The 27,586-nt window shown below is 44.3% G+C and overlaps 1 protein-coding gene across 1 annotated transcript in view; it reads right to left on the bottom strand.

Annotated features, from left to right (window-relative positions):
* Positions 1 to 27,586, bottom strand: part of TTC12 (tetratricopeptide repeat domain 12) — a 175,848-nt gene that overhangs the window by 89,903 nt on the left and 58,359 nt on the right. Inside the window, exons 8-9 of the mRNA XM_040426869.1 lie at positions 18,285 to 18,356; positions 9,386 to 9,446 (exon numbers count right to left, since the gene is read on the bottom strand). Coding sequence (XP_040282803.1) covers positions 9,386 to 9,446; positions 18,285 to 18,356 — 133 coding nt within the window. The remainder of the gene's footprint in view (positions 1 to 9,385; positions 9,447 to 18,284; positions 18,357 to 27,586) is intronic.

The raw sequence follows: 27,586 nt of genomic DNA on the forward strand, positions 1-27,586 counted from the left end.
TTAATAAGTGACGGGGGGGGGGGGGTGTAGTGTAGTGTAGTGGTGCTTGGTGCTACTTTACTGAGCTACCTGTGTCCTCTGGTGGTCGATCCAAACAAAGGGGACCACCAGAGGACCAGGTAGCAGGTATATTAGACGCTGTTATCAAAACAGCGTCTAATATACCTGTTAGGGGTTAAAAAAAACACATCTCCAGCCTGCCAGCGAACGATCGCCGCTGGCAGGCTGGAGATCAACTCTCTTACCTTCCGTTCCTGTGAGCGCGCGCGCCTGTGTGCGCGCGTTCACAGGAAGTCTCGCGTCTCGCGAGATGACGCGTATATGCGTGACTGTGCGCAGGGCTGCCACCTCCGGAACGCGATCCTGCGTTAGGCGGTCCGGAGGTGGTTAAATACCTCCCCTTAACAATATATTATTCTACTCCAGGGCACTTCCTCATTCAATCCTATTTTTAATTTCATTTTACCATTATATTGCGGGGCAACCCAAAGTTGAATGAACCTCTCCTCTGTCTGGGTGCCGGGGCCTAAATGTGTGACAGTGGCCTGTTCCAGTGGTGGGTGACGTGAAGCCTGATTCTCTGCTATGACATGAAGACTTATTCTGTGCTGACATGAAGCCAGATTCTCTGTTACGCGACCTCTCTCCTCTGCCTGGGTGCCTGGGCCTAAATGTGTGACAGTGGCCTGTTCCAGTGGTGGGTGACGTGAAGCCTGATTCTCTGCTATGACATGAAGACAGATTCTGCGCTGACATAAGGCCAGATTCTATGTTACGGGACCTCTCTCCTCTGCCTGGGTGCCTGGGCCTAAATGTGTGACAGTGGCCTGTTCCAGTGGTGGGTGACATGAAGCCTGATTCTCTGCTATGACATGAAGACAGATTCTGCGCTGACATAAGGCCAGATTCTCTGTTACGGGACCGCTCTCCTCTGTCTGGGTGCCGGGGCCTAAATATGTGACAGTGGCCTCTTCCAGTGGTGGGTGACATGAAGCCAGATTCTCTGCTATGGCATGAAGAGACTGATTCTCTGCTGACATGAAGCCAGATTCTTTGCTATGGCATGAAGAGACTGATTCTCTGCTGACGTGAAGCCAGATTCTCTGCTATGGGACCTCTGTCCAATTGATATTGGGTCATTTTTATTTTTTTAATTTTAATTTTAATTCATTTCCCTATCCACATTTGTTTGCAGGGGATTTACCTACATGTTGCTGCCTTTTGCAGCCCTCTAGCTCTTTCCTGGGCTGTTTTACAGCCTTTTTAGTGCCCAAAAGTTCGGGTCCCCATTGACTTCAATGGGGTTCGGGTTCGGGACAAAGTTCGGTTCGGGTTCGGATCCCGAACCCGAACATTTCCGGGAAGTTCGGCCGAACTTCTCGAACCCGAACATCCAGGTGTTCGCTCAACTCTACTCGTGACGAATTACTTTGTCACAAAGCACATTTCTTTGTAGGTAGCGGATGCAATGACTGGGAACAGAGATTGCGCCATCCCCCGTCATTGAACCCTTCAGATACCACATTCATCGCTGATTGATTGCAGCATCTGATATAAAAATTGAGGCCTTTCAGGGGTTAAAAAAAAATAATACTCATTCATCGGTTTGAGAGTGAAAGGGACGCCGTGGCCATCTTGATGAAAATCCCACACGAAAACTCATACAGCTCGTGATGACGTCATCACACTGGCCAGTACAAACAAGATTTCTCGTGGGATCTTCAATCAAGGTGGGATCTTCGCACTGAAACGGATAAGGTGAGTATGTTTTGTTTTTTGTTTTTTTAACCCATTTGTATCACGAAGCACAAAGAAATTCGGCGTTCCCTGAAATTCAGATCGAAGTCCTCTTTGGATACTTCGATTCGCACAACGCTAATTATAGTGCACCATGACGCACTATTTTTCCCTGGCTTTTCAGTGGAATCTGCAGGGCTCCTAAAGTAGATGTTAAAAAGGTTTTCTGAGAATTTATAATTGATGACCTATCCTCTTAATAGGTCATCAGTATCATATTAGTGGAGGTCCAACACCCAGGACCCTCACTAATAAGTTGATTAATAAGGCATTGGTGCTCACTGTAGGATAGGTCATTAGTACTAAAGTCTGAGGATAGGTCATTAGTACTAAAGTCTGATGATAGTTCATCACAGTAGTAAAGTCGCGGAAAACCCCTTTAATGCACTCTAAGTCACCCTTGTACACTGCGTGCAGAATTATTAGGCAAATGAGTATTTTGACCACATCATCCTCTTTATGCATGTTGTCTTACTCCAAGCTGTATAGCCTCGAAAAGCCTACTACCAATTAAGCATATTAGGTGATGTGCATCTCTGTAATGAGAAGGGGTGTGGTCTAATGACATTAACACCCTATATTAGGTGTGCATAATTATTAGGCAACTTCCTTTCCTTTGGCAAAATGGGTCAAAAGAAGGACTTGACAGGCTCAGAAAAGTCTAAAATAGTGAGATATCTTGCAGAGGGATGTAGCACTCTTAAAATTGCGAAGCTTCTGAAGCGTGATCATCGAACAATCAAGCGCTTCATTCAAAATAGTCAACAGGGTCGCAAGAAGCGTGTGGAAAAACCAAGGCGCAAAATAACTGCCCATGAACTGAGAAAAGTCAAGCGTGCAGCTGCCAAGATGCCACTTGCCACCAGTTTGGCCATATTTCAGAGCTGCAACATCACTGGAGTGCCCAAAAGCACAAGGTGTGCAATACTCAGAGACATGGCCAAGGTAAGAAAGGCTGAAAGACGACCACCACTGAACAAGACACACAAGCTGAAACGTCAAGACTGGGCCAAGAAATATCTCAAGACTGATTTTTCTAAGGTTTTATGGACTGATGAAATGAGAGTGAGTCTTGATGGGCCAGATGGATGGGCCCGTGGCTGGATTGGTAAAGGGCAGAGAGCTCCAGTCCGACTCAGACGCCAGCAAGGTGGAGGTGGAGTACTGGTTTGGGCTGGTATCATCAAAGATGAGCTTGTGGGGCCTTTTCGGGTTGAGGATGGAGTCAAGCTCAACTCCCAGTCCTACTGCCAGTTTCTGGAAGACACCTTCTTCAAGCAGTGGTACAGGAAGAAGTCTGCATCCTTCAAGAAAAACATGATTTTCATGCAGGACAATGCTCCATCACACGCGTCCAAGTACTCCACAGCGTGGCTGGCAAGAAAGGGTATAAAAGAAGAAAATCTAATGACATGGCCTCCTTGTTCACCTGATCTGAACCCCATTGAGAACCTGTGGTCCATCATCCAATGTGAGATTTACACGGAGGGAAAACAGTACACCTCTCTGAACAGTGTCTGGGAGGCTGTGGTTGCTGCTGCACGCAATGTTGATGGTGAACAGATCAAAACACTGACAGAATCCATGGATGGCAGGCTTTTGAGTGTCCTTGCAAAGAAAGGTGGCTATATTGGTCACTGATTTGTTTTTGTTTTGTTTTTGAATGTCAGAAATGTATATTTGTGAATGTTGAGATGTTATATTGGTTTCACTGGTAAAAATAAATAATTGAAATGGGTATATATTTGTTTTTTGTTAAGTTGCCTAATAATTATGCACAGTAATAGTCACCTGCACACACAGATATCCCCCTAAAATAGCTAAAACTAAAAACAAACTAAAAACTACTTCCAAAAATATTCAGCTTTGATATTAATGAGTTTTTTGGGTTCATTGAGAACATGGTCGTTGTTCAATAATAAAATTAATCCTCAAAAATACAACTTGCCTAATAATTCTGCACTCCCTGTATGTGTATGTGCTAAGCTGCGTGATCAGTGCACTGAGACTAAATCAAATTCAGGAGTCAGGAGAGCACCTGTGGCAGCCAGCAAGGTACATAAGTATATGGCGCTCCCAGTGTTAACAAATTCTGGGAGAGCGTCAGATCATTACTTACCTGGCTTTTGGCCATGAGGAGGGCTTAGGAGACCCCATGGGCAGTAGCCCAATGGGAAGTTTCCCTGTAGGGTTTATGGCTAGTCTACTTTTGCCAATTTTGTTGTGACTGGTTAACCACTTAATGTATATGGGATCGGTCAGTTGTATTTAAACAGGTCTGATCCTGGTGTACTTAAAATGGCTGTCCAGGTTTTTTTTTTTTTTTTTTTTATCTAACCCCCAGACATTGAGATTTTTGGAGAAATCCATACCTCCTTCTGCTTAGTGGAGGTTCCCTGGCTCCCAAGCTGTCTTTTCTGGAGTTCTTGTCCCCAACTGCCAGCTTCCTGCATGGATATTGTCCTGTGTGCGGCTGCATTCTGTGACTGGGGACACATCACCACTGAAGCAAGTCATTAGCTGCAGCAGCGCATGTAACCCTGTCCATGCTGGAAAATGACAGATGCTGCCCTCACTGTAATGCCGTAGCCATGTTGGCTGATGGCATTACAGTGATTAGCTGTCCGAAAACGCGTCATCGGGTGCAATATAGCACCCGATGACGCATGTTCGGCTCATTCTTAGACAGAGCTGTGCTGAGGAAGGGACAGACAGTGTAGGGAGTGATTTAAGAATATTATTACCACCAAAACTTTTCAGAGACCCAAAAGTCCTTTTAAGGACTATTGTGTGTGGCAGCAGCAATCTATGTTTTTAGCGCAACCTGCACTGAATAGCTTACAATAGCTAGGCCGCTGCAGACAGCGACATTAGCTGCGCCACATCTCCTGTGTGAAGTGTGCGCATCCAAAAAATATCTGTGACATCCAGTGTACTTTTTCAATAGACGGTGTCCGCTGCGGACAGTGACATTACCAGCGCCAAATCTGCAGTTTAACGTTTGTGCTTCAAATATTTATCTGTGATATACTGTACAGTGTACTTTTTCCGTAGACGGTGTCTGCTGCGGACAGTGACATTACCAGCGCCACATCTGCAGTGTAAAGTGTGCGCTTCTAAAATTTATCTGTGACATCCAGTGTACTTTTTCCACAGACGGTGTCCACTGCGGACAGTGACATTAGCTGTGCCAAATCTCCTGTGTAAAGTGTGCGCATCCAAAAAATATCTGAAATACAGTGTACTTTTTCCGTAGACAGTGTCTGCTGCGGACAGTGACATGACCAGTGCCAGATCTGCAGTGTAACGTGTGCGCTTCTAAAATTTATCTGTGGCATACAATGCAATTTTTCCGTAGACGGTGTCTGCTGCGGACAGTGACATTACCAGTGCCACATCTGCAGTGTAACATGTGCGCTTCTAAAATTTATCTGTGACATACAGTGTACTTTTTTGCGTAGACGCTGCGTACAGTGACCGGTGGTACCTCTCCTGTATAACGTTTACTCATCCAATATACCTGTGACATTTGCTGTAATTTTTCATTAGCCGCTGGTGACAGCTTTGACATTATCTACGAGATATCTCCTGTGTGACGTTTCCACATCCCAAATACCTTTTTAAATTTGTTTGCGCATACACTTCCAAATCCTACGCTACTGTACGTGTTACAGACTTTCAATTATATATAACATTCACTATGAAGAAGGCAAGCAGTAAGGGACGGGGAAGTGGCTGTGCTGCTGATGGTGCATGCAGAGGCCGTGGCCCTGGGCGCAGTGAAACAGTGCTTGCTGTCAGAGCACAAGAAAAACAATCATCCACGATACCTAGCTTCATTTCCCAGTTTGCAGGGTGGCGCAGGACACCGCTCTTGAAGTCAGACCAGTGCGACCAGGTGGTCAGTTGGATTGCAGCAGATAATGTTTCCAGTCGCTTAAGCACCACCCTGTCTTCCACCAAGTCCAGTCTCAGTAACCAAGAGTCTGTTCAACCAAATCCTCACCCTGATTCTCCTTCCTCCCACCATGGAGAGACTTGGCAAACAACTCCACACTCGGATATTCTGAGGAGCTCTTTTCAGCGCTATTCCTTGATTATGCCCTCTCGCCAAGCACGCTTGAAGAGGGACAGATCTTGTGCCCTGATTGCCAAACTCTTAAGCATCCACAATCACAAGAAGATGGCTGTGGGGAACGGCAATTACTGCTTAATGAGGTGGATGATGATGAGACACAGTTGCTAATAACTCAACGGCAATTACTGTCTCAAGAGGCTGATGAAGAGGATGAGACACAGTTGTCAATCACTGAGGTAGTGGTTAGGTCAACAAGTCAGGAGGATGAGCAGAGTGAGGAAGTGGAAGAGGATGTGGTGGACGATGAAGTCACTGACCCATTCTGGGAAGGTGGAAAGCCGAGCGAGGACAGCAGTATAGAGGCTGGAAGAGGCAGTGGGGTGGCAAAAGTGAGAAGGCGGGCCACACCAAACAGGCCCACAACTGTTCCCCTTGCGGAAATCTCCCTTGTCAAGGGGTAGGTGTTCTGCAGTCTGGCGCTTTTTTGAGGAAAGTGCGAACGACAAAAGAATTGTAAATTGCAACTTGTGCCATTCAAAAATGAGCAGGGGCGTGAACACTAGCAACCTCACCACCACCAGCATGATCCGCCACATGGCATCAAAGCACCGTAACAGGTGGGCCGAACGCCTGGGTCCACAATCTGTGTCTGTGGCTCACACCACTGCCTCCTATTTCCCTGTGTTATGTGCTGGCCAATCCTGTCCAAGATACAGGCCCGGATGCCTTCCGGGCTGCACCAGGACCTTTGCAAGCACAATCAGCGACCACATCCACTTCCGTGTCCCAGCGCAGTGTCCAAATGTCCTTACCCCAGGCATTTGAACTCAAGTGCAAATACCCAGCCACCCACCCACCCACAGGCCATAGCACTAAATGCGCAGATTTCCAAATTACAGGCCCTGGAAATGTCGCCAATGTGGACACTGAGGCCTCCCGCAGCTTGATGTCGGTGGCGGTGCCGCGTTACACAGTCCCCAGCCGCCACTGTTTTTCAAGGTCTGTCAATGCTGTAGCAGCGCTTAAAATTCCCAGCTCACCGGCTGTTGTGTGACGTGAGCACGCGCTGGAACTCGACGTTCCACATGTTGGCCAGGCTTTTTGAGCAGCAGAGGGCAGTAGTGGAATACCAGCTGCAACATGGGTGTCGCCTTTCCAATCAGCATCCGCTATTCAAAAGCGAGGAGTGGGCATGGATTTGTGAGGTTTTAAGAAACTTTGAGGAATCAACACAGATGGTGAGCGGCGATAACGATATTATCAGCATAACCATCCCACTTCTGTGTCTATTCAAACGCTCGCTGCTCACAATTAAGGACAACGCTTTGCATGTGGAAGAGGTGGAAATGGGGGAAGACATTACATAGGGTGATAGCCAGACCACCCTCAGTTCGTCTTCTTAGCGCAAATTGGACGATGAAGAGGAGAAGGAGCAGAAGACGGTTGCCTCCGCTACAGATGGTAGTACCCATGGAAGTTCAATTCCATCTGTTCAGCGTGGGTGGGTAGAAGAGGAGGAAGAGGATGAGGAGATTGAGAGTAATCCTCCTGATGACGACAGCGAAGTCTTGCCTGTTGGTACTCTGGCACACATGGCTGACTTCATGTTAGGCTGCCTTTCCTGCGACACGCACGTTATATGCATTTTAGACAACACGGATTACTGGTTGTTCACCCTTCTCGACCCCCCACTACAAAGAGAACTTCTCAGCAAAACGGTGCAATACCAGAATATTCTTGTTGAAAAATAGCTCCAAAAATGTCCATCTGACAACTCACCAGCAGGCCCTCATATATAATGTTTTACAGGGTCAGCTCACCAGCAGGCCTTCACCTACAATCTTTTACAGGGTCAGCTCACCTGAAGGCCCTCGCATATAATTTTTTAGAGGGTCAGCTCACCTGCAGGCCCACACCTAATTATACCTAATAGGTAATTTGCGCGCATGATGCCTTGCTTGGATGTGGTAGCCGTAGCCGTTTCTCAGGCTCCTTCTCTGGAATCTAACCCTGATTCCCTGTTACCCGTAGTCACCATGGTTTGCGCTGACAATAACATCAAAAGTTGATAGGCCAGACATCCGAATGGATCGTCGCCGTCACGGGGACGTGCGATCAGCCACAGTTTATCTAGAGTCACCAAAGCGGCAGCAGACCCTCGCCCATAATGTTTTAGATGGTCAGATCAGCAGGCCCTTGCTCCAAATGTTTTTGAGGGTCACCAGCAGGCCATCAATCATAATTTTTCAAAGGTGTGTATGATGCCCTCCTTTATGTGTAACAAAGGGTGTATTGGAGTGCCGCTTCCTTGTTTTTGGCAGTGCTTTCACTTAATGCATAGGCTTTATGAGTGTAGGAGTCCCACTACATGAACAATTGTACCACAATGTGAATGAGGCCCTCCTTTATGTGATATACAGGTTGCATCAGAGTGCCTCTTCCTTGTAATTTCTGGCAGCACTTTCACTTTATATACAAGTAAATATACAGGAAAGAATGTTTCCTAACAATTTTTCCTCTAAAATCAATTTTTTTCTTCGGTTTTGTGCGTATTGTTGTCAGTCTGTAAAAGTGGTATACTACTCGGACAGCAGCAATCTGGGAATCCAAGATGCATCCAGTCATCCTCCCCATGCTGTTCCCGGACCATTTCGGTGGTGTTTCCATCAATTTCTGACCTTTTCCTATGAACCAGACACCCTCTCCTCTTTAGAGCAGTTGGTGCCTGGTTTAATGCTCGGGTTCTCCCATTAACTTCCATTGTACTCAGGTGCTCTGTAGAGCACCCGATGTGTTCAGCCAGAGCACACTAATTGGGACCAGAAGTCAATGAAAACAGCTCAGGAATGGAAACCGAGCAGCAGGGACCAGGTAAGTATGAATTTCTTGACACATCCAAATGTCTGGAAGTTAGAATATTTTTTTTTTTTAAAAGGATAACTCTTTTAAGAGGGTTGTCCGGGAATACATAGTTTCTAACAGATGGCGGCAGCTTGCCTCCCCTACTGAATTATGCTTTCCTGCTCCCTGTTGCTCCAGTTCTCCCACTTCTGGTCCGGGTTTTTTTTTTCTTCCTCCCTGATATGTTCATGGTCACCTGATCCTTCGCTGGCATCGACTGCGATGTGTCCACAAGAGACATGTCACTGCTGAATCCAGTAGTTGGATGAAGAGGATCCCGTGACCATGCCTATGCCTATCACCCAGACTGGAAGATGGAGACTTAGGAGCTACAGGGAGCAGATAAGAATGATCATTTCAGTAGGGGAGGCAAGCTGCCACTACTTGTTAAAAACTATGTAATCACAGACAAACCCTTTTAGAGGAGATAAGCTAACACCAGAGGTGTCTGCAAGTGTCTTAGACCCCTCGTCCAAATGAAATGTGTTGGGAGGAGAAGGAATAACTGTCGGATGAATAAACATTCAGCAACTGGCTATTGAAGGTGTGTGGTCAGCATGAACTCAAATTATTTATTACTGCTAAAAAGGTATCTTGGAAGTCACTTACCTTTCACAAGCTTCTCTTTGGTAATGTCTATATCTGTAATCTTCTTATAACATTGTCTTGCCTGCAGAAAATAAAGAGTTGTTAAGAACCAAATTGACTTAACATTACTTGCACCTGAACATATATACAGTCAGGTCCATAAATATTGGAACATCAACACAATTTTAATAGTTTTGGCTCTATACACACCCACAATGGATTTGAAATGACACGAACAAGATGTGCTTTAACTGCCGACTGTCAGCTTTAATTTGAGGGTATTTACATCCAAATCAGGTGAACGGTGTAGGAATTACAACAGTTTGCATATGTGCCTCCCACTTGTTAAGAAACCAAAAATAATGGGACAACTGGCTTCTCAGCTGTTCCATGGCCAGGTCTGTGTTATTTCCTCATTATCCCAATTACAATGAGCAGATAAAAGGTCCAGAGTTCATTTCAAGTGTGCTATTTGCATTTGTAATCTGTTGCTATCAACTGTCAAGATGATATCCAAAGCGCTGTCACTATCAGTGTAGCAAGCCATCATTAGGCTGAAAAAACAAAACAAACCCATCAAAGAGATAGCAAAAACATTAGGCGTGGCCAAAACAACTGTTTGGAACATTTTTAAAAAGAAGGAACGCACCAGTGAGCTCAGCAACACCAAAAGACCCGGAAGAACTCGGAAAACAATTGTGGTGGATGACGAAGAACTCTTTCCCTGGTGAAGAAAACACCCTTCACAACAGTTGGCCAGATCAAGAACACTCTCCAGGAGGTAAGTGTATGTGTGTCAAAGTCAACAATCAAGAGAAGACTTCACCAGAGTGAATACAGAGGGTTCACCACAAGATGTAAACTATTGGTGAGCCTCAAAAACAGGTCAGATTAGAGTTTGCCAAACGACATCTAAAAAAGCCTTCACAGTTCTGGAACAACATCCTATGGACAGATGAGACCAAGATCAACTTGTACCAGAGTGATGGGAAGAGAAGAGTATGGAGAAGGAAAGAAACTGCTCATGATCCTAAGCATACCACCTCATCAGTGAAGCATGGTGGTGGTAGTGTCATGGCGTGGGCATGTATGGCTGCCAATGGAACTGGTTCTCTTGTATTTATTGATGATGTGACTGCTGACAAAAGCAGCAGGATGAATTCTGAAGTGTTTTGGGCAATATTATCTGCTCATATTCAGCCAAATGCTTTAGAACTCATTGGACGGCGCTTCACAGTGCAGATGGACAATGATCTGACAATTTAGATAATAAGGGTGACCACCTGAGTCAAACAGAAGAATTGTATGGTAAGTGGTCAGAATAAAACTTAACGTTTAATAAAGATATTTAGAAAAATAGGTCCCAAGATAAGAGATATCAACAATTTATATAAATATACAAAAGCGGAGCACCACGGCGGTTTACCAAACAGATGCAGATAGTGCCAAAACCAAATATACAATAATGTAAGATGCTCGGCGGCACCAGGATAATAACCGGTTGGTCCTACCGCTCAGATGGGGTACTCCAGGATCAGCAATTGACCGGCCGATTTTCACACCGTTGTTGACGGCAATTACGTAACGCAGGGTGGTTTGTAGAACTGGCTGGCCCTAGAGCCTACACTCGCCTATGTGACCGGATGACGGTTACCCGCCACCAGTCACCTACAGGAACCTCACCCTGGAATTTATGCGCCCTAGAAAAGCCCTTGCTTACCTAGTCCCTACATGCATGTTTCGCTGGGGAGGGATGAGTAACAAGCTCATCAGGGGAAACATGGGAGCTTGGGCTGAACCTGTGCTGGGTGCACTGACAAAGGTGCGCTCTGCACAGAGACAAGAAACACCACAATCCAGATATGCATGCGCGGAGCGGTACAGCGCACAGAGAGAGGAGGGCAGGAAGGTGGACGTGAATGACAAAGATAACGTCATCGCGTCCCATCTCGCAAATACACGCGAGATGACGCGACGGTTGCCAAGCCAACGGGACGCTATTCCCAGGCATCGTCGGGCCGCACAGCTCCGGATATGTTGCTGCGCTCAATATGAACATGGTATTAGATGGCAAAAAGATAAAGTAATATATGAATCCAGACTATATTGGCAGTATATGGACACATGTAAGAGGGGCATAAGGGGAGATGGTAAAATAGGAGGAAGGGACAGGTAAACGAGGAAGGGGGGAGGGGGAGGGAAATGGTATATACTTAAATACAAAAATGTAACTATGAATATGTATGGGGGCAATGGAGGGCACCCTAGAGATATTCAGTGGGTGATCGATCATTGGGCTATATGAAACAGCCGAAATTGAGCTGTTCATTAAGCCCCGTGGGTGAGACTGTGCCCAGCGTAAAGATCCAGCGGGATTCCTTCTGGAGTAGCGTGCGGTCCCAGTCTCCACCACGAACAACTTGCTCAATTCCTATTGCCTTGAGGCAATTTGGATTCCCCTGGTGGTGATCGTGTACATGCCTCGACACTGCTGTGTCCCTGTTATTGGCAATATCGCCAAGATGCTCACCAAGGCGTCTACGCAGCTCACGTTTTGTTTTTCCCACGTATTCCAAACCGCAGGTGCAGGTGATCTTATAAATGACGCACTGTGTCTTGCAATTGATAAAATCTCTGATGGGGAATGTTTTTAACAAATTGGAGCTGTAAAAGGTTTTGCCTGGTTGAATGAGCCCACAGGCTACACAGCCACTACACCTGAAGCAGCCTATTGGCCTACGGTCAAGCCATGTGCCCTGCCTAGGAACAGGTGCAAAATGGCTGTGAACAAGGAGATCCTTCAAGTTGCTGCCCCTTCTAAATGTAATTTGAGGGTAGTCATGTACAGCTTCTTTAATATCGGGGTCCATCATCAAGATGGGCCAATGCTTACCGAGGATCCCTCTTATCTTGTCAGCACAGCCATCAAAAGTACCCAGAAGTCGGATCTTCTGGTCCTGGGGCGGTCTCACCCTAGGCACCAGGAGATCCGAACGGGCCGTACCGGTCGCCCTGTGGTAGGCCTGTTTAAGTACATCATCAGGGTACCCCCTATTAAGAAACCTGGTCCTTAGGTCATTGGCCCTCTTTTTAAATTCAGATCCCTCGGAGCAGTTACGCCTAAGGCGTAGATATTGGCCACATGGAATACCCCTTTTTAAGGGGGTAGGGTGGCTACTGCTCCAATGGAGGACTGAATTGGTAGAGGTGGGCTTTCTAAAGATGGTTGTAGAAAGCTCATCACTGCCTTTCATGGATATAGAGACATCCAGGAAAGGGAGGCTCACTGGATCAGATTCGTGCGTGAACCTCAGACCTATGTCATTACAATTTAATTTGGCGACAAAGTCAGAGAAGGATGACTTTGAATCGTTCCAAATGAGGAAGACGTCGTCGATGTAACGGGCCCACAGACCTATGGGCCCGGTACTCGACGACATCTCCTCAGAGAAAACATAGGTAGACTCCCACCAGCCCAGGAGCAAGTTAGCGTACGCCGGCGCACAGGAACAACCCATCGCCGTGCCCCTGAGCTGGTGGTAGAGTCTCGGGCCAAAAAAGAAGAAATTGTGCGTCAACAGATACTCGAGGAGCCTCAGGACAAAGATGTTATGCTGAGAGAATTGGCAGCCCCTCATACTAAGATAGTGTCCCACTGCCTTGAGACCAACTGTGTGAGGGATAGAAGAGTACAAGGCCTCGACATCGATACTACCCAAAATGGCCTGTGGTTCGATGCTTACCCCATCCAGTCTCTTAAGCAGGTCCATGGTGTCCCTGACATAAGATGGCAGGGACACCACGAAGGGCATAAGGACTTTGTCGATGTAAATACCCAAATTCTGGCTGATACAGCCAACACCCGAGACAATTGGCCTACCTTTGAGGGGAGTTGTCCCCTTATGCACCTTCGGTAGGCTATAGAAGGTGGCGATCACCGGGTGTTTGGGATATAAAAAGTCCAATTCCTCTGCGGAGATTAGTTTCTTGATTTTGGCATCCTGTAAGATATCCAAAAGTTCAGCTAAATACGAGTCTGTTGGATTATATGACAAGACCTCATAACTTTTTTTGTCACGGAGGATCTGTTCACACATACCCTTATAGTCAGCCATGTCCAGGATCACTGTGTTGCCCCCTTTATCTGAGGGCTTGACGGTGATCGTGGAATCATTTTTAAGTGAGGAGATGGCTTCCCATTCTTCCCTAGTGCAATTATTGCAGGAGGGGAGAGATGTGATTTGTTTCAGATCTGCTGTCACCAGTTGGAGAAAGATATCCAGGAATGATATATCGCTTGAAGGAGGCATTCTGGTACTTTTATTCTTAAGGGTCGTAAAAGGGCCCAGACCAGATGAATCTCCAACTGTTTCCTCCAAACTGTACAGCAATCTGACATCAGATAGTATATCCAAGGGAATACCCAGTTCCAGACACTGCCGTTCATCCTTATGTCTAAAAAACTTACGCCACCTGAGTTTCCTTATGAATAAATTTAAATCCTTTGTCCAGGTAAAGGCGTCAAACCGGCGGGTGGGGACAAAAGATAGGCCCTTGCTAAGGACAGCCATCTCAATGTTATTTAATGTTCTCTGAGACAAATTGATTACCTGGGGGCCTGCTGGTCCCGTGTCCGAGACCTGTTTCTCAATGGATAGGGGATAGCCTGATCTAAAAAACCCTGGGGTAAACCCCTTCCCCTGCCTCCACGTCCCCCGCCCCTCCTAGATTGAGTCTTCCTTCTGGATACTGAGCTAGTTTGCTCACGTTCACTATCAGAGTGGTCAGTCTCCGTAGTGGATAAATCGGAGGCCACCTCCCTGACCGTGACTTTATCTTTGAGAACGGAATACTCTTTATTTTCTTTAAATTTGGCAAGATCCTTGGTGAATTGCCGGTGTTTCCGCTCTCTAAGATAAAATTGATATTTCTCTATAGACGATTGCAACAATTTCTCTTTATTAGTGAAATCAGGGACAATGACCCAAAGCATACTGCAAAAGCAACCAAAGAGTTTTTTAAGGGAAAGAAGTGGAATGTTATGCAATGGCCAAGTCAATCACCTGACCTGAATCCGATTGAGCATGCATTTCACTTGCTGAAGACAAAACTGAAGGGAAAATGCCCCAAGAACAAGCAGGAACTGAAGACAGTTGCAGTAGAGGCCTGGCAGAGCATCACCAGGGATGAAACCCAGCGTCTGGTGATGGCTATGCGTTCCAGACTTCAGTCTGTAATTGACTGCAAAGGATTTGCAACCAAGTATTAAAAAGTGAAAGTTTGATTTATGATTATTATTATGTTCCATTACTTTTGGTCCCTTAACAAGTGGAAGGCACAGATGCAAACTGTTGTAATTCCTACACCGTTCACCTGATTTGGATGTAAATACCCTCAAATTAAAGCTGACAGTCTGCAGTTAAAGCACATCTTGTTCATTTAATTTTAAATCTATTGTGGTGGTGTATAGAGCCAAAAATGTTAGAATTGTGTTGATGTCCCAATATTTATGGACCTGACTGTATAAAGTATTACAGCTTCATTTAAGACTTCCACCACTGCATATTCATCTGTAGAAAAGCATTCAACATTGTGCAAAATCGTCAGGTTTTTATTTTACTATTATTTTAATATGTGATATCTGCAGAAGCCGTATAAACAGTTTAGAGTCCCGACACTGAGTGATGCAGCTCTGTCTCCTTTTCTAAAGCACAACTCAACATCGGAAGCCGAGGAGTCTGATTATTCTTCAAATTCATACTCTGGCTTTTTATATATATTTTTTGCTGGGGGACTGCTGACAGCCTGCAGGGTCCTATCATTAGCAATTTAGCATTCTGCCTGAGTCACAAATCTGCTGCTCAGTGCAACTAAGTAAAATGAAATTAGCAAGTTATACAGTTTTTTTTTATATGTTTTGTGTAATTTTCTGGTAGTTTTTATGATCCCTAATGGCATGCATTGAATAGAAGCCTTCAGTATTAACCTTCAGGTAAATGTCCTGGTCCTGTGATGATCACTAGATCATGCCTCGTGAAATTTTACAAAGAAATTTAATTTGTGACAAATTACTTCATCACAAAGCACATCCCGTTGTATGTAGCAGGCTCAATGACGGGGAATGGCGATCGTGCCACCCATCATCATTGAACCTCTCAGATGCCGCGTTCATCGCTGATCGTGGCATCTGAGGCTACAATTTTGGCTTTTCAGGGGTTAATCAGGGTAAAATAAATAATTACCTTATCCATTTGCTTGCATAGAGGCCGATGAACCATCTTGATTTAAGACACTATTCAAAACCTCACACGGTGACGTGATGACGTCATCACATTACTATGCTGGCTGGGCATGGTGACGTCAACCCACGCGAGATTTTGCATGGTTTCTGCAATTAAGATGGCAGTGATGGCATCTTCGCGCGCAAATGTATGAGGTATTTTCTTAATTTTTTTAAACACCATTTCAGGAAAAATATATTCGTTACCACAAAGTTCAAGGAAATTCAGCTTCACGGTGAACCACATTTTTCCTGAAATTCAGATCAAAGTCAATTCACTTGGCTTCAATTCGCTCAACACTAATGATCACACAAGCTTACAGCCAGGACAGATTTGCATCCTATGGCAGCAGACAATCCTCCAATTCAACTATTAGATGCACAGATCTTACAAACCAAAGGACATTATGCTCAAAATATATTAAAGAGTTTGTCTCATATCTTCATTCCTAAGGCGACGTGAGACACAGTCCTGTCCACCAGCCGGCCAGGAAACAGCAGAGCACGCAGGGACTCACTTATTTCAGTAGCTCACATTGTGTTGCATGAGAACTACGGAAACAGCATAGCTTTTTGTTTCCTGGCTCGCTAGTGTTTGAGACTATATATCATCTTGCCTTAGTAATGTCAAGATGAGACAACCTGTAACATACTTACATGCCTGCACTTCCACAACGAGTCCGGCCGCACTATGGCGGCACCACTGGCATTGCTCTGTTGCTGTGGAAGCCAGCCTGCTGACAGTGGGACTGGTCAACCTATCAGGAAGCAAGCACGGGGGGCGAATCAGGCTCTGCCCTGGAGTCACATGCTTTGTGAGGGTGGGCTATTTAAACAGACAGCTGCTGGCCACAGTTGCCTGTGATTGGTATTCCTGCATCACTAGCTAGTTTTGTGTTTGTTACTGTGGATCGCTGACATTTTGCCTTTTCCCTGACTTTGCCACTTTGTTCTGATTTTGCCACTGATGTGACCTCCTGGTATTTGACTCTGCTTGTTATTTGACCTTGCTTGATATTGTACACTGTTTGGTATTAGGCTCTGCTAGTTTGTGGCCTCGTATTTTCCTGCTTATTTTGTCTCTGACATTTTTTTCATGGTTTCACTCTATTGTGTATTCGACTAGCTTTTGGATTCTGATCCAGTCCTGGTTTTGACCTTTTTCTATCTAACTACTCTCTTTGCCCCATTAGGTTTAGGCCCCTACACTCAGTTAAGTCAGGGACTGTCACTAAGTTGTGGGCCGTTCCTTAGTACCAATCATAAAAGTAGGTAGGGACAGTGGCAGGGGCGTTGCTAGGGTCCCAAAAGATCTCGGGCCCAAGCCCCAATGCATATGGCCCAATTCTCTAAGTCGACCATGCCCCCCAGTGCCCCCAGTATTTATAATGCCCCCTACTGTTATAATGCTCGCCCTGAAGTGCCTCCAGTATTTATAATCCTCAGTTTAGTGTCCTCAGAATTTATAATTCCTCAGCCCCTCCACCATACAGTCCCATGTAAATAACATTATTTCCCTCCCTCCGCCATAGAGTCCTATGTAAATACCATCACACCATCTCTCCAGCCCCCTCCAATATACAGTCCTATGTAAATAACATCACACCATCTCTCCTGCCCCCTCCAATATACAGTCCCACATAAATAACATCACCTCCTCCCCAGCCGCCTTCAACATACAGTCCCGTGTAAAGAACATCACCCCCTCCCCAGCCACCTTCAACATATAGTCCCATGTAAAGAACATCACCCCTCCCCATCCACTATCAACATACAGTCCCATCACCCCCTTAATATTCTGTCCCATGTAAATAACATCACTCCACCACACACCTTCAACATACAGTCCCATGTAAATAAAATCACCCCCTCCCCAGCCACCTCCAACATGCAGTCCCATGTAAATAAGATCACTCCCTCTCACAGCTGTCTTCAACATATAGTCCCATGTAAATAACATCACCGTGCCCCAGCCACCCCCAACAAGCATTCCTATGTAAATAACATCACCCCCTCAACTTTCAGTAAATAACTTGCCTCCCTTGAGCCCTAACATACAGTCCCAGTTAAATAACTACAACTCCCAGCATTGCTCTGCCTCTCCCTTCACTTACCTCTCCTCATGTAGCAGATCTCACCACAGCTTCTTCCCAGGAATTCTCTTCACTGCTGTGCTATCCTCTCCTGCACTGGTCACATGATGGTGACATCATCGCAGGTCCTTTTAAGCTACTGCATTAAGAACTGATCACATGGACTGTGATGTCATCACAGCTCCTTCAGTTCTTGCAGGGCATTAGAGTCAATTGTATTGCAGTCCTGAGGATGGCAATACAATTGTATCTATCTGGCAGGCAGTACATTCAGGGCCTGTCACAAAACATCAGGGCCCAGGCCCCCAATGTATTAACCTAGCATCACCCCTGGACAGTGGTGCAGGTAGAGTTCAGTTCAGGGCTGCACTGTTCCCTACCTGTCATTACACAACCTCTTTAAGTAAAATGTGCATAACTTTGCCTCATACAATGAATTAGATTTATTTGCTAAAAATGTTAAATATTTTTAACTGGCAAGTCTTTCTCATTTCATTGGTTTTGCCAAAATAAAAGCTATGACTTACATACTGTATGCTGGGCTTACCTCCTCATAGTTCTTCAGACCAAGGTGAGCTTTTCCCATATGAACATAAGCCTTTAAACACTTATCATCACACTAAAAGAAAGTAATAATACTACATGTGTTATAGGTATTAAACTATAAATTTCACACAATTCAAAGTTCAAAAGCCTTCTCCAGAATTAAAACCTTTAAATGACAGAGCATTACATTTGTAATTCCCATGATTATTGCACTTGACATGGCTCTCAAGACATAAATATGTATATGTAATTATTTTTAGAAATGTTTTATTACTTTGCTTGTCATATATAGTATATACATATTTACTAAGGTTCAGGGGCTGACAGGGAACTTAAAATAGCCCTGGATGAAAAACTTTAAATAGGCCCCAATGTTGTAGGTTGGTCTATATTGATAGAAGGTGGGGCAAGACAAGTAGATGGCGCCAATACAAGTTGGCAGGGTCAGTTATACTGCAGTGCAGAAAATCACAGAAATAAGGTAATAATGCACTTAGTAAAGTAGATGTAAGCATTATATATGGACAAAGTTCTCACTTTGATATGATAAAATCTGAGACACTTAGCCAATATATTTTGATCAAAACACATCTGAGCCCGCCTACCAAGCGCCAAGGTGGTCTCAGGTCAGGCGGGTCCTACGCTAAACCTACCTAAGCCATTGGGCTTCTATGTTCAGGAGCGCAGACCAGGGGCGTAGCTAAAAGCTCATGGGCCCTGGTGCAAGGGTTCTGCTCGGGCCCCCCCTCCCTCAGTGCTTTGTGGCCAGAGAAGCACATAGACTTCATGCTGCCTGAGGCAAAAATTTAAACGGCACCTTGACCTTACCCCTTCCCACCAGCCGAGGTGTAACTTGCACAACATGCACTTTCTATAATACCGGTGTCTTCTTATGTGGCGCAAGGTTATTTGGGCCCCCTCAGGCTCCTGGGCCCGGTAGCGACTGCTACCTCTGCACCCCCTATAGCTACGCCCCTGGCGCAGACCCTGCACATATGGTGTGCTGCTCCTAGTCACCTCCATGTGCATCAAGCAACCATTGGGAGGAGGAGCAAGCACACCTATATGTACCACCTAATCAAGGCGGTCTATGAGATAGGAAGGGAAAAAGTGCAAAGGAATGCTATTCCAAAGATAAAATAGGAGCTCATTCACACTTGAAGGTGCCACTCCATCAAGCATATGCTACATAAACAAAAAATCACAATAAAAACAGATAAAAACATTCTGCACGGTATGATATATAAATGTGCAGATGTCCCTGGCCATATTATTGAAGAAAATCACAGAAATAAGATAATAATGCACTTAGTAAAGTAGATGTAAGCATTATATGAACAAAGTCCTCACTCTGATATGACAAAATCTGATACACTTAGCCAATATATTTTGATCAAAACACAAAATATGAACTATAAAAACTAAACCTAAAAAACAACAAAGGAATTGTTTTTTCTGTTATACACAATGAATAATCTTTAAAAGGGAACCTGACATCCTGATGTCCATCTTTTCACTTTGTCCATTACCTTATTCTTTCTCTCATGCAGTTTCTGATGCTGCTTGTTTTATGGTTGATGTGAAAATCCACTTTATTCAACACTTGCGGAATGTAAATACGCTTTGTGAAGTCAAGGAGTCTGGTTCTTTTAAACCTCAAGTCATTCTCACTGCACCCTCTTCCCACCTCCTGCCTCTTGATGGACATGTATCACTTGTGGCACGTCATCTCTTCATTTTTATGCACTGCATCCCTTGTCTGGTGCATATGCACAGAAGCGGTGAAGCCAGGCTCTGAAAACCAATATATACTACATAGGCACCATGGAGAAGACATTGCACTCATGTGGAAAACTTTGAAAAAGGAGGAGATGATGTGCCACAAGTCATATACGTCCATCAAGAAGCAGAAGGCGGGAAAAGGGCGCAGCGAGCATGACTTTGAGTTCAAAAGAACCAGCCTCCTTGGCTTCAAATAGCATATTTGCATTCTGCAGAATTATTGAATAAAGTGGATTTTCACATCAGCCATCAAAAAAAGCAGCCTAACGCTTATTGCACACGATCCGCAATACACATGCACCGCTCCGTGTGCATTCCGCATCACGGATGCGGACCCATTCACTTCAATGCCAGAGATGCGGAATGGTGCGGAACGGAAGCACGGAACGGAACCCTACGGAAGCACTACGGAGTGCTTCCGCTGGGTTTCGTCCTGTACTTCCGTTCCGCAAAAAGATAGAACATGTCCTATCTTTTTGCGGAAGGTCCAGTTGACAGATATCACTGAGGGTCCTTCGGGAACGAACAAAGTTTTTGATTTCAAACATTCTTTTAGATACCCCCCCAATTGGTAAGACCAAGCAGGCCCTTTATTCTAACTGCTAGAAATTCATTCATAACTTCTAGCAGGAATAATAAAGCAATGGCACAACATAGAGTCATAAGAATAAATTCTCCAGAATTGGTATTACATGGGGAATGCAAGTAGCTAGTAAAACCAACATGAGGTTAGAGGTCCTCTTTCACATTTCAAAAATGATACAAAATTAATGAATTGGGGTAAAATGGATATTTTTATGATTGAATGCCTGGAGGTAGACATTTGCATTCCCATGTATTCTGCATATTTCCACTTTAAGAGACTTTTTTTGCTATTTAAGTAACTCAAACATTAATGAACTATATAAATGGAAATGTACGAAAGCAGATGCTTCTCGTTGCCATTGTAGTATCGCGTACTCTGAAATGTAAATTAACTCAATTTAAATTAAAAAATGTCTGTTATCTGAGCCTTGAGAGCAGAAAGTTTACATTTAGAGGAGCAGCTTATAAAGCAGGTAAAATGTTTTTGTTCACATTTCCATTGACTGCGGGGAAACTGAGATTTAATTGTAAATCACTTAAATGACTTTCTATTGCCACCCCAGGTGTACGCAGAATTTGAAATAAGAATTTCTCAGTGAGCACAGACATTTTATGATTCAATTTCTAAAAGTATTAATCCTTTAAATGTAGGATTTAAACGCATCCCAGGAGTCCAGTCCATTTACGTTAAAATGTTTTTTACAATGTTGACTGGGATTGAAGGGGAGTAAACAGACAGTTTATTTAATTCTAAACATTCATTTAGTTAATGCACTTGGAAATTATATTTCAGACTATTAAACATAATCAAAATCTTAGTATGACCATAAAGTTTGCTGTTGGCCACCACCATTGCTGACAGCTAGGCTGCTATTGTTTTATAAAGTTATTTGCTATAATAAGAGGATCGTCATCTCTCAGATCTTTTCTTCATATCAGTGCTCAATCGCGTCTGTATTGCTTCTAAACCTTTCATCAGAAGCCACTAATAGCATATTTATATTCGCCGACTGAGCAGGCAATGATAGGGAAGAAACCGTTCCTTCCTGAATATTGCCTGCTCTTCAAAGGAGATGAGAGCTACATTTACATGCAGCAATCATCTCAACTGCAATCTCTTGCCCCATGTTTAAACAGCACCACCTGCCACCACGAAAAAATTATTTTGGGGTTTACATAAACAATTGTGTGACCAAATGAACGGGTGTCAGCTATAGTGTTGAGCGAATCGAAGTATCTGAAGTGGACTTCGATCCGAATCACAGGGAAAATTTGTTTTGCTATGATGCAGAATTCCCTCGTGTTTTGTGGTCACAAATCAATTTTCACTTAAATGTTGGTAAAAAAAAATCATACTCACCTTTTGAACGCAAAGAATCAGCCGTGGCCATCTTGATTGAAGATCCCATGCTAAATCTCGTGCGCTGTGATGTATGATGTTACTACGCACTGCGCAAAATTTCGAGTGGGATCTTCAATGAGGATGGCCACAGTGAACTCTTCGTGCGCAAATGAATAAGGTATTTTTTTTAAAAAACTGATTAACTCCTGAAAGCCCTTATTTTTCATCTCAGATGCCGTGATCAGCGATCAACGTGGCTTCTGAGGGGTTCAATGACAATGGGCAGCGCAATCGCCATTCCCCATCATTGTGTCCACTGCTTACAAAGAAATGCGCTTCGTGACAAATCACCGTATTTTGTCAAAAAGCGATTTTCTTTGTGAAATTCAGATAAGCAGCCGAATTGAAGTTTTGTGTTCATCTCTAGTTAGCTCATTCATCTGGCGAGCACCTGATGAAGCGATAGTACGCCCCTGATGAAGCGATAGGTGCGAAAACCAGGTCAGGCTGTTCGAGGACGTGGGATATTTCTTGAACACGCTTGTTTTTAAAGACGCTTGTGAGTACAATAAACCACTTTTATACACAGTGATTGATGATATTTCACAATGGAAGTAACCTTTTTCTTAGGATGATATATCGTTTGAGCTGATATTAAAAGGAAAAAAGGAGACTTGAATTCACTTGATGTGCCTGTAACCCGCATGCGCTTGTGAGTATAATAGCCCAATTTTATTAAGATCAAAATAGCGGTACTTCACTATTAGCGCACTTTGATGTTCCACAGGATGTTTTAAAGCAAAGGACGTCTGTGGACCCTAGTTTCTCCTTGGCGTGGTGAGAGGGATCATACCTGTATTGAGGAGGAGTCAAACACACGCGCGGACTCATTTATCCATTAACGCTTTATGTGAACTGAACCCACATCACTTTGGAGACTTGCTGCCCATCCCATCTAACTACGGACTGGAATTATTGTTTTTATTACTGAGTACCATGAAGATTGATCTCTGAAGGATTTATTTGAAAACTCTGCAAGCAGCCATGGATTTTGCTGCAGTGAAGTGTCTGAACAGAGTAAGGGCGGGTTCGCATTGTCATTCTTAATTCCGTTATAGTATATAACACAGTTATAACGGAATTTAACTGAATTTAAGGACAGAATGCAAAAGGGAACCCTTTAAGAGGCATTTCCGTTTTGCTCTGTCCTAATACATTTCTACGGGTACAAAGATTGGTTCCATTATGCATGACGGAAGAAAAAGTCCTGTCAACAGGACTTTTTTCTGTTATGCATAACAGAACAAAACGGAACTGTTATTTGTATGTAAATGTAAATGTTTTAGGATGGAGCAAAATGGAATGCCTCTTAAAGGGTTCCATTTTGCATTCTGTCCTTAAATTATGTTAGATTTTGTTATAACTCTTTAATAACAGAACACTATGACGGAATTAGGAACACTAATGCGAACCCACCCTTAGCTGCAGAGGATGGCCAGAATATAAAGTGAACATGCAAAATATCATTAGCCAGTATGTCAGGGATTATTGAGCACGGTCCCTTTAAATGGATAGAAAATGCACACATGCCTGGAGAAGTATAAGGCAGAGTGAGGAACTCCGGGCAGCATCATGTGGCAGCAAAACAAACTCATAGGCATCAACAAGTAGTAGGGCACAAACAGCAGACATAGGCAGAAGCAAGGAAGTATTATGTGACCCCAGTCAAATATCTGTTTCTGTTCTCATTGTCCTCTTACAATATGTTAATGAAAGTGGAGTGTGGAGAAGATCATAGCTACATAGTCATCTCTATCTCTGTAGTCTTGATGTGTTAAAGCAACTGCACTCCTGAATTCTGGCTTCAAAAGTCGCAAAATTAGGATTTATGACTTTTTTCCACTTGATGAACGAGTTAACATTCATCTTTCAAATGTAATCGATGGCAGTATTACACTGCCAGATAATCGCTAACGAGCATTCCTAAAAATGCATGTTAGCGAAGATCTGGCCAACAGTCAGCCAGTGTAACCATACCCTCAAAACCACCCTGGATGAAGCAGCTCCCATTACCTTGCAACCTTCCCAACACAGACCGTGGCAACCTTGGCACATTATTGAAATATGTTTTCTTCAGCGGTGATCTGGGAGTGCCATAAATGTATGCTTAAAACCTACAGTCTTCCCCCCACCTTGCCAAACAAGCCTACTTCACTTATCTTAACTCCTCACTTTCAAATAAGCCAAAATGACAATTTGATACATCCGGTGACATCACTCCAGCAGTGCTACAAAACACCAGCGATTGTCTGGCAACTGTCTCTAGAATCATGTCCTCTTTCTACCTGACACTAAATCTCTCAAAAACTGAACTACTTGTCTCTCCCCCATCTACTGACCTATCTAAGGGCTCGTTCACATGACCGTGTCATTTGCTGCGGTCCACAAAACGCTGATGGCGCCCTTGTTCCTTCCGCAATTTGCGGAACGGAACAAGAGGCCTATTATAGAAATGCCTTTTCTTGTCCGCAAAACGGACAAGAATAGGACAGGACTCATAATTTTGGCGGGGCCACGGAACGGAGAGTGCTGTCCGCATCTTTTGCGGACCCATTGAAATGAATGGTTTCGTATACGTACCATATGTGGAACGCAGAAAACCCCCCATATATGGTGCGCAAAATACGTTCCTGTGAACGAGCCCTAAGCCTGATATTTCAGTTTCAGTCTGTGGTACTATCATAACCTCAGAACAGCACCCCAACTGTCTTGGAGTTATGTTTGTTCATGTCTCCTGCACCTCAAGAACATCTCCAGAATCCTGCCTTTTCTCATGGCGGAAACTGCCCAAACTCTTGTTGTTGCGTTGTGTCATTCTCATCTGGATTAATGTAACTCATTACTAATCAGTCTTTCCCTCACTAAACTCTCCCCCCTTCAGCATGTTCTGAATGCAGCAGCCAGGCTCATCTTTTTGTCCAGTAGCTACACCGATGCCTCTAGCCTCTGCCAATCACTTCACTGGTTGCTCCTCCACCACAGAATACATATGAAACATCTCATTTTCACCCACAAAGCTTTCCACGGTGCTGCACCTCCATACATCTACTCCCTCATTTCTGTCTACCACCCTACTATCACTCTTTCTTCTTCCAATGATCTAAGATAAACATCCTCTATATTTTCAACATCTCACTCCCATCTTCAAGACTTTTCTCAAGCTCTCAAGTTGCACCAGGTCCCTGGAATGCATTTCCACGGGAAATCAGGTTAATCCCCAACTACCGTATCTTAGGCTACTTTAACTCTAGTGTTTTTGCTGGATCCGGCAGGGTTCAGCAAAAACGCTTCCGTTCCTGATAATACAACCATCTGCATCCGTTATGAACGGATCCGGTTGTATTATCTTTAACATACCCAAGATGGATCCGTCATGAACTCCATTGAAAGTCAATGGAGGACGGATCAGTTTTCTATTGTGGCAGAGAAAACAGATCCGTTCCCATTGACTTGCATTGTGGGTCATGACGGATCCATTTTGCTCCGCATCCCATGATGTAAAGCAAACCGCAGCATGCACTCCCAGTGTTTCAATTGTATATTAGCCAGTGATGTATAATTTGATTTATACATGTACCCTCCAAATTGTAAAGTGCTGTGGAATATTGTGGTGCTATATAATAACTACAGTAGACCAACAGGGCTACAGCATTATCATCAAAACCTAAAATAATATATGCGTACCTTTTGTAAGTCAGTACTAAACATAACAACATTGTAACACCATGGGGCGGTGCATTTCTCTTAAATTTGGTTTTTGATACACGTTTAACCTCAAACAATCATGAATGTTGGAAGCCCTTGTAAGGCTACTTTCACACTAGCGTTCGGGGTTCCGCTTGTGAGTTCCGTTTGAAGGCTCTCACAAGCGGCCCCGAACGCATCCGTCCAGCCCTAATGCATTCTCAGTGGATGCGGATCCACTCAGAATGCATCAGTCTGGCAGCGTTCAGCCTCCGCTCCGCTCAGCAAGCGGACACCTGAACGCTGCTTGCAGCGTTCGGGTGTCCGCCTGGCCGTGCGGAGCCAAACGGATCCGTCCAGACTTACAATGTAAGTCAATAGGGACGGATCTGTTTGAATTTGACACTATATGGCTCAATTTTCAAACTGATCCGTCCCCCATTGACTCTCAATGTAAAGTCTGGACGGATCCGTCTGAAGCTACTTTCACACTTAGAATTTTTTTTACAATATAATGCAGACGGATCCGTTCTGAACGGATCCCAAGTCTGCATTATATGAGCGGATCTGTCTGGGCAGACACCAGACGGATCCGCTCTGAACGCAAGTGTGAAAGTAGCCTAAGTTTGGAGATAACTCAAACATGATCCAGAATTTCTCTCCACCCTAGTAAAGATATTTTTTTTTCACAAGAAGTCTATAAATAATCAAATTACTGACGTCAGTACATAGCAGTAGTCTAGAGCTTCTGCCCCTGGGCATTGTGATTGTGTAAGTCTAAATGCAAAACAATATCCCTAGGAAACATCAGAAACCAACATTTTTTTTCGGGCTAAATCTGACTCAGAGAACATTGGAATGCAATTATAAATTCCACTGTAAACAGGCTTTATGAAAGGATAAGAGTACTCAAACCCAATGACTGAGCAATGAAGACAACATGTTAAGACCATGACAGCGACATACAAAGGAAAAATGAAATTCTTTACATATATAATTGCAGGTTGCTGATCTAATGTCTCTTATCTACGTCATTTCCTCCTCAACATTATTATAGTCAACTTTCCAGTCACGTATTTCTTAGAGATGACACAAGGAACATGTTCAACTGCTCATATCCTGTAGTGAACATTATAACCTACCGTTACCAAGTGTCTTATTCATGTATTTGGCTCAGTATTGGAGAACTATCAAAAGCTTATCAAGTCATCATGTCCAAGGGGGCATTTAGGTAGAGAACTATCCCACTTACAGGGGTTTTCCAGAACTTACATATTAATGATCTATTCTCAAGATAGGTCATCAATATCAGACTGGTGGGGACTGACCCCTGGCACTCACACAAATCAACTGTTAGGCTACTTTCACACTTGCGTTCGGAGCGGATCCGTCTGGTGTCTGCACAGACGGATCCGCTCCTATAATGCAGACGTTTGGATCCGTTCAGAACGGATCCGTCTGCATTATAGCTTAGAAAAAATTCTAAGTGTGAAAGTAGTTCAGACGGATCCGTCCAGACTTTACATTGAAAGTCAATGGGCACGGATCCGTTTGAAAATTTAGTCATATGGTGTCATCTTCAAACGGATCCGTCCCCATTGACTTACATTGTAAGTCTGGACGGATCCGTTTGCCTCCGCACGGCCAGGCGGACACCCGAACGCTGCAAGCAGCGTTCAGGTGTCCGCCTGCTGAGCGGAGCGGAGGCTGAACGCTGCCAGACTGATGCATTCTGAGCGGATCCGCGTCCACTCAGAATGCATTAGGGCTGGACGGATGCGTTCGGGGCCGCTTGTGAGAGCCTTCAAACGGAACTCACAAGCGGAGCCCCGAACGCTAGTGTGAAAGTA

Source organism: Bufo bufo, chromosome 1 (genome assembly GCF_905171765.1).
Source record: "Bufo bufo chromosome 1, aBufBuf1.1, whole genome shotgun sequence".
NCBI classification, from domain to species: Eukaryota; Metazoa; Chordata; class Amphibia; order Anura; family Bufonidae; genus Bufo; species Bufo bufo.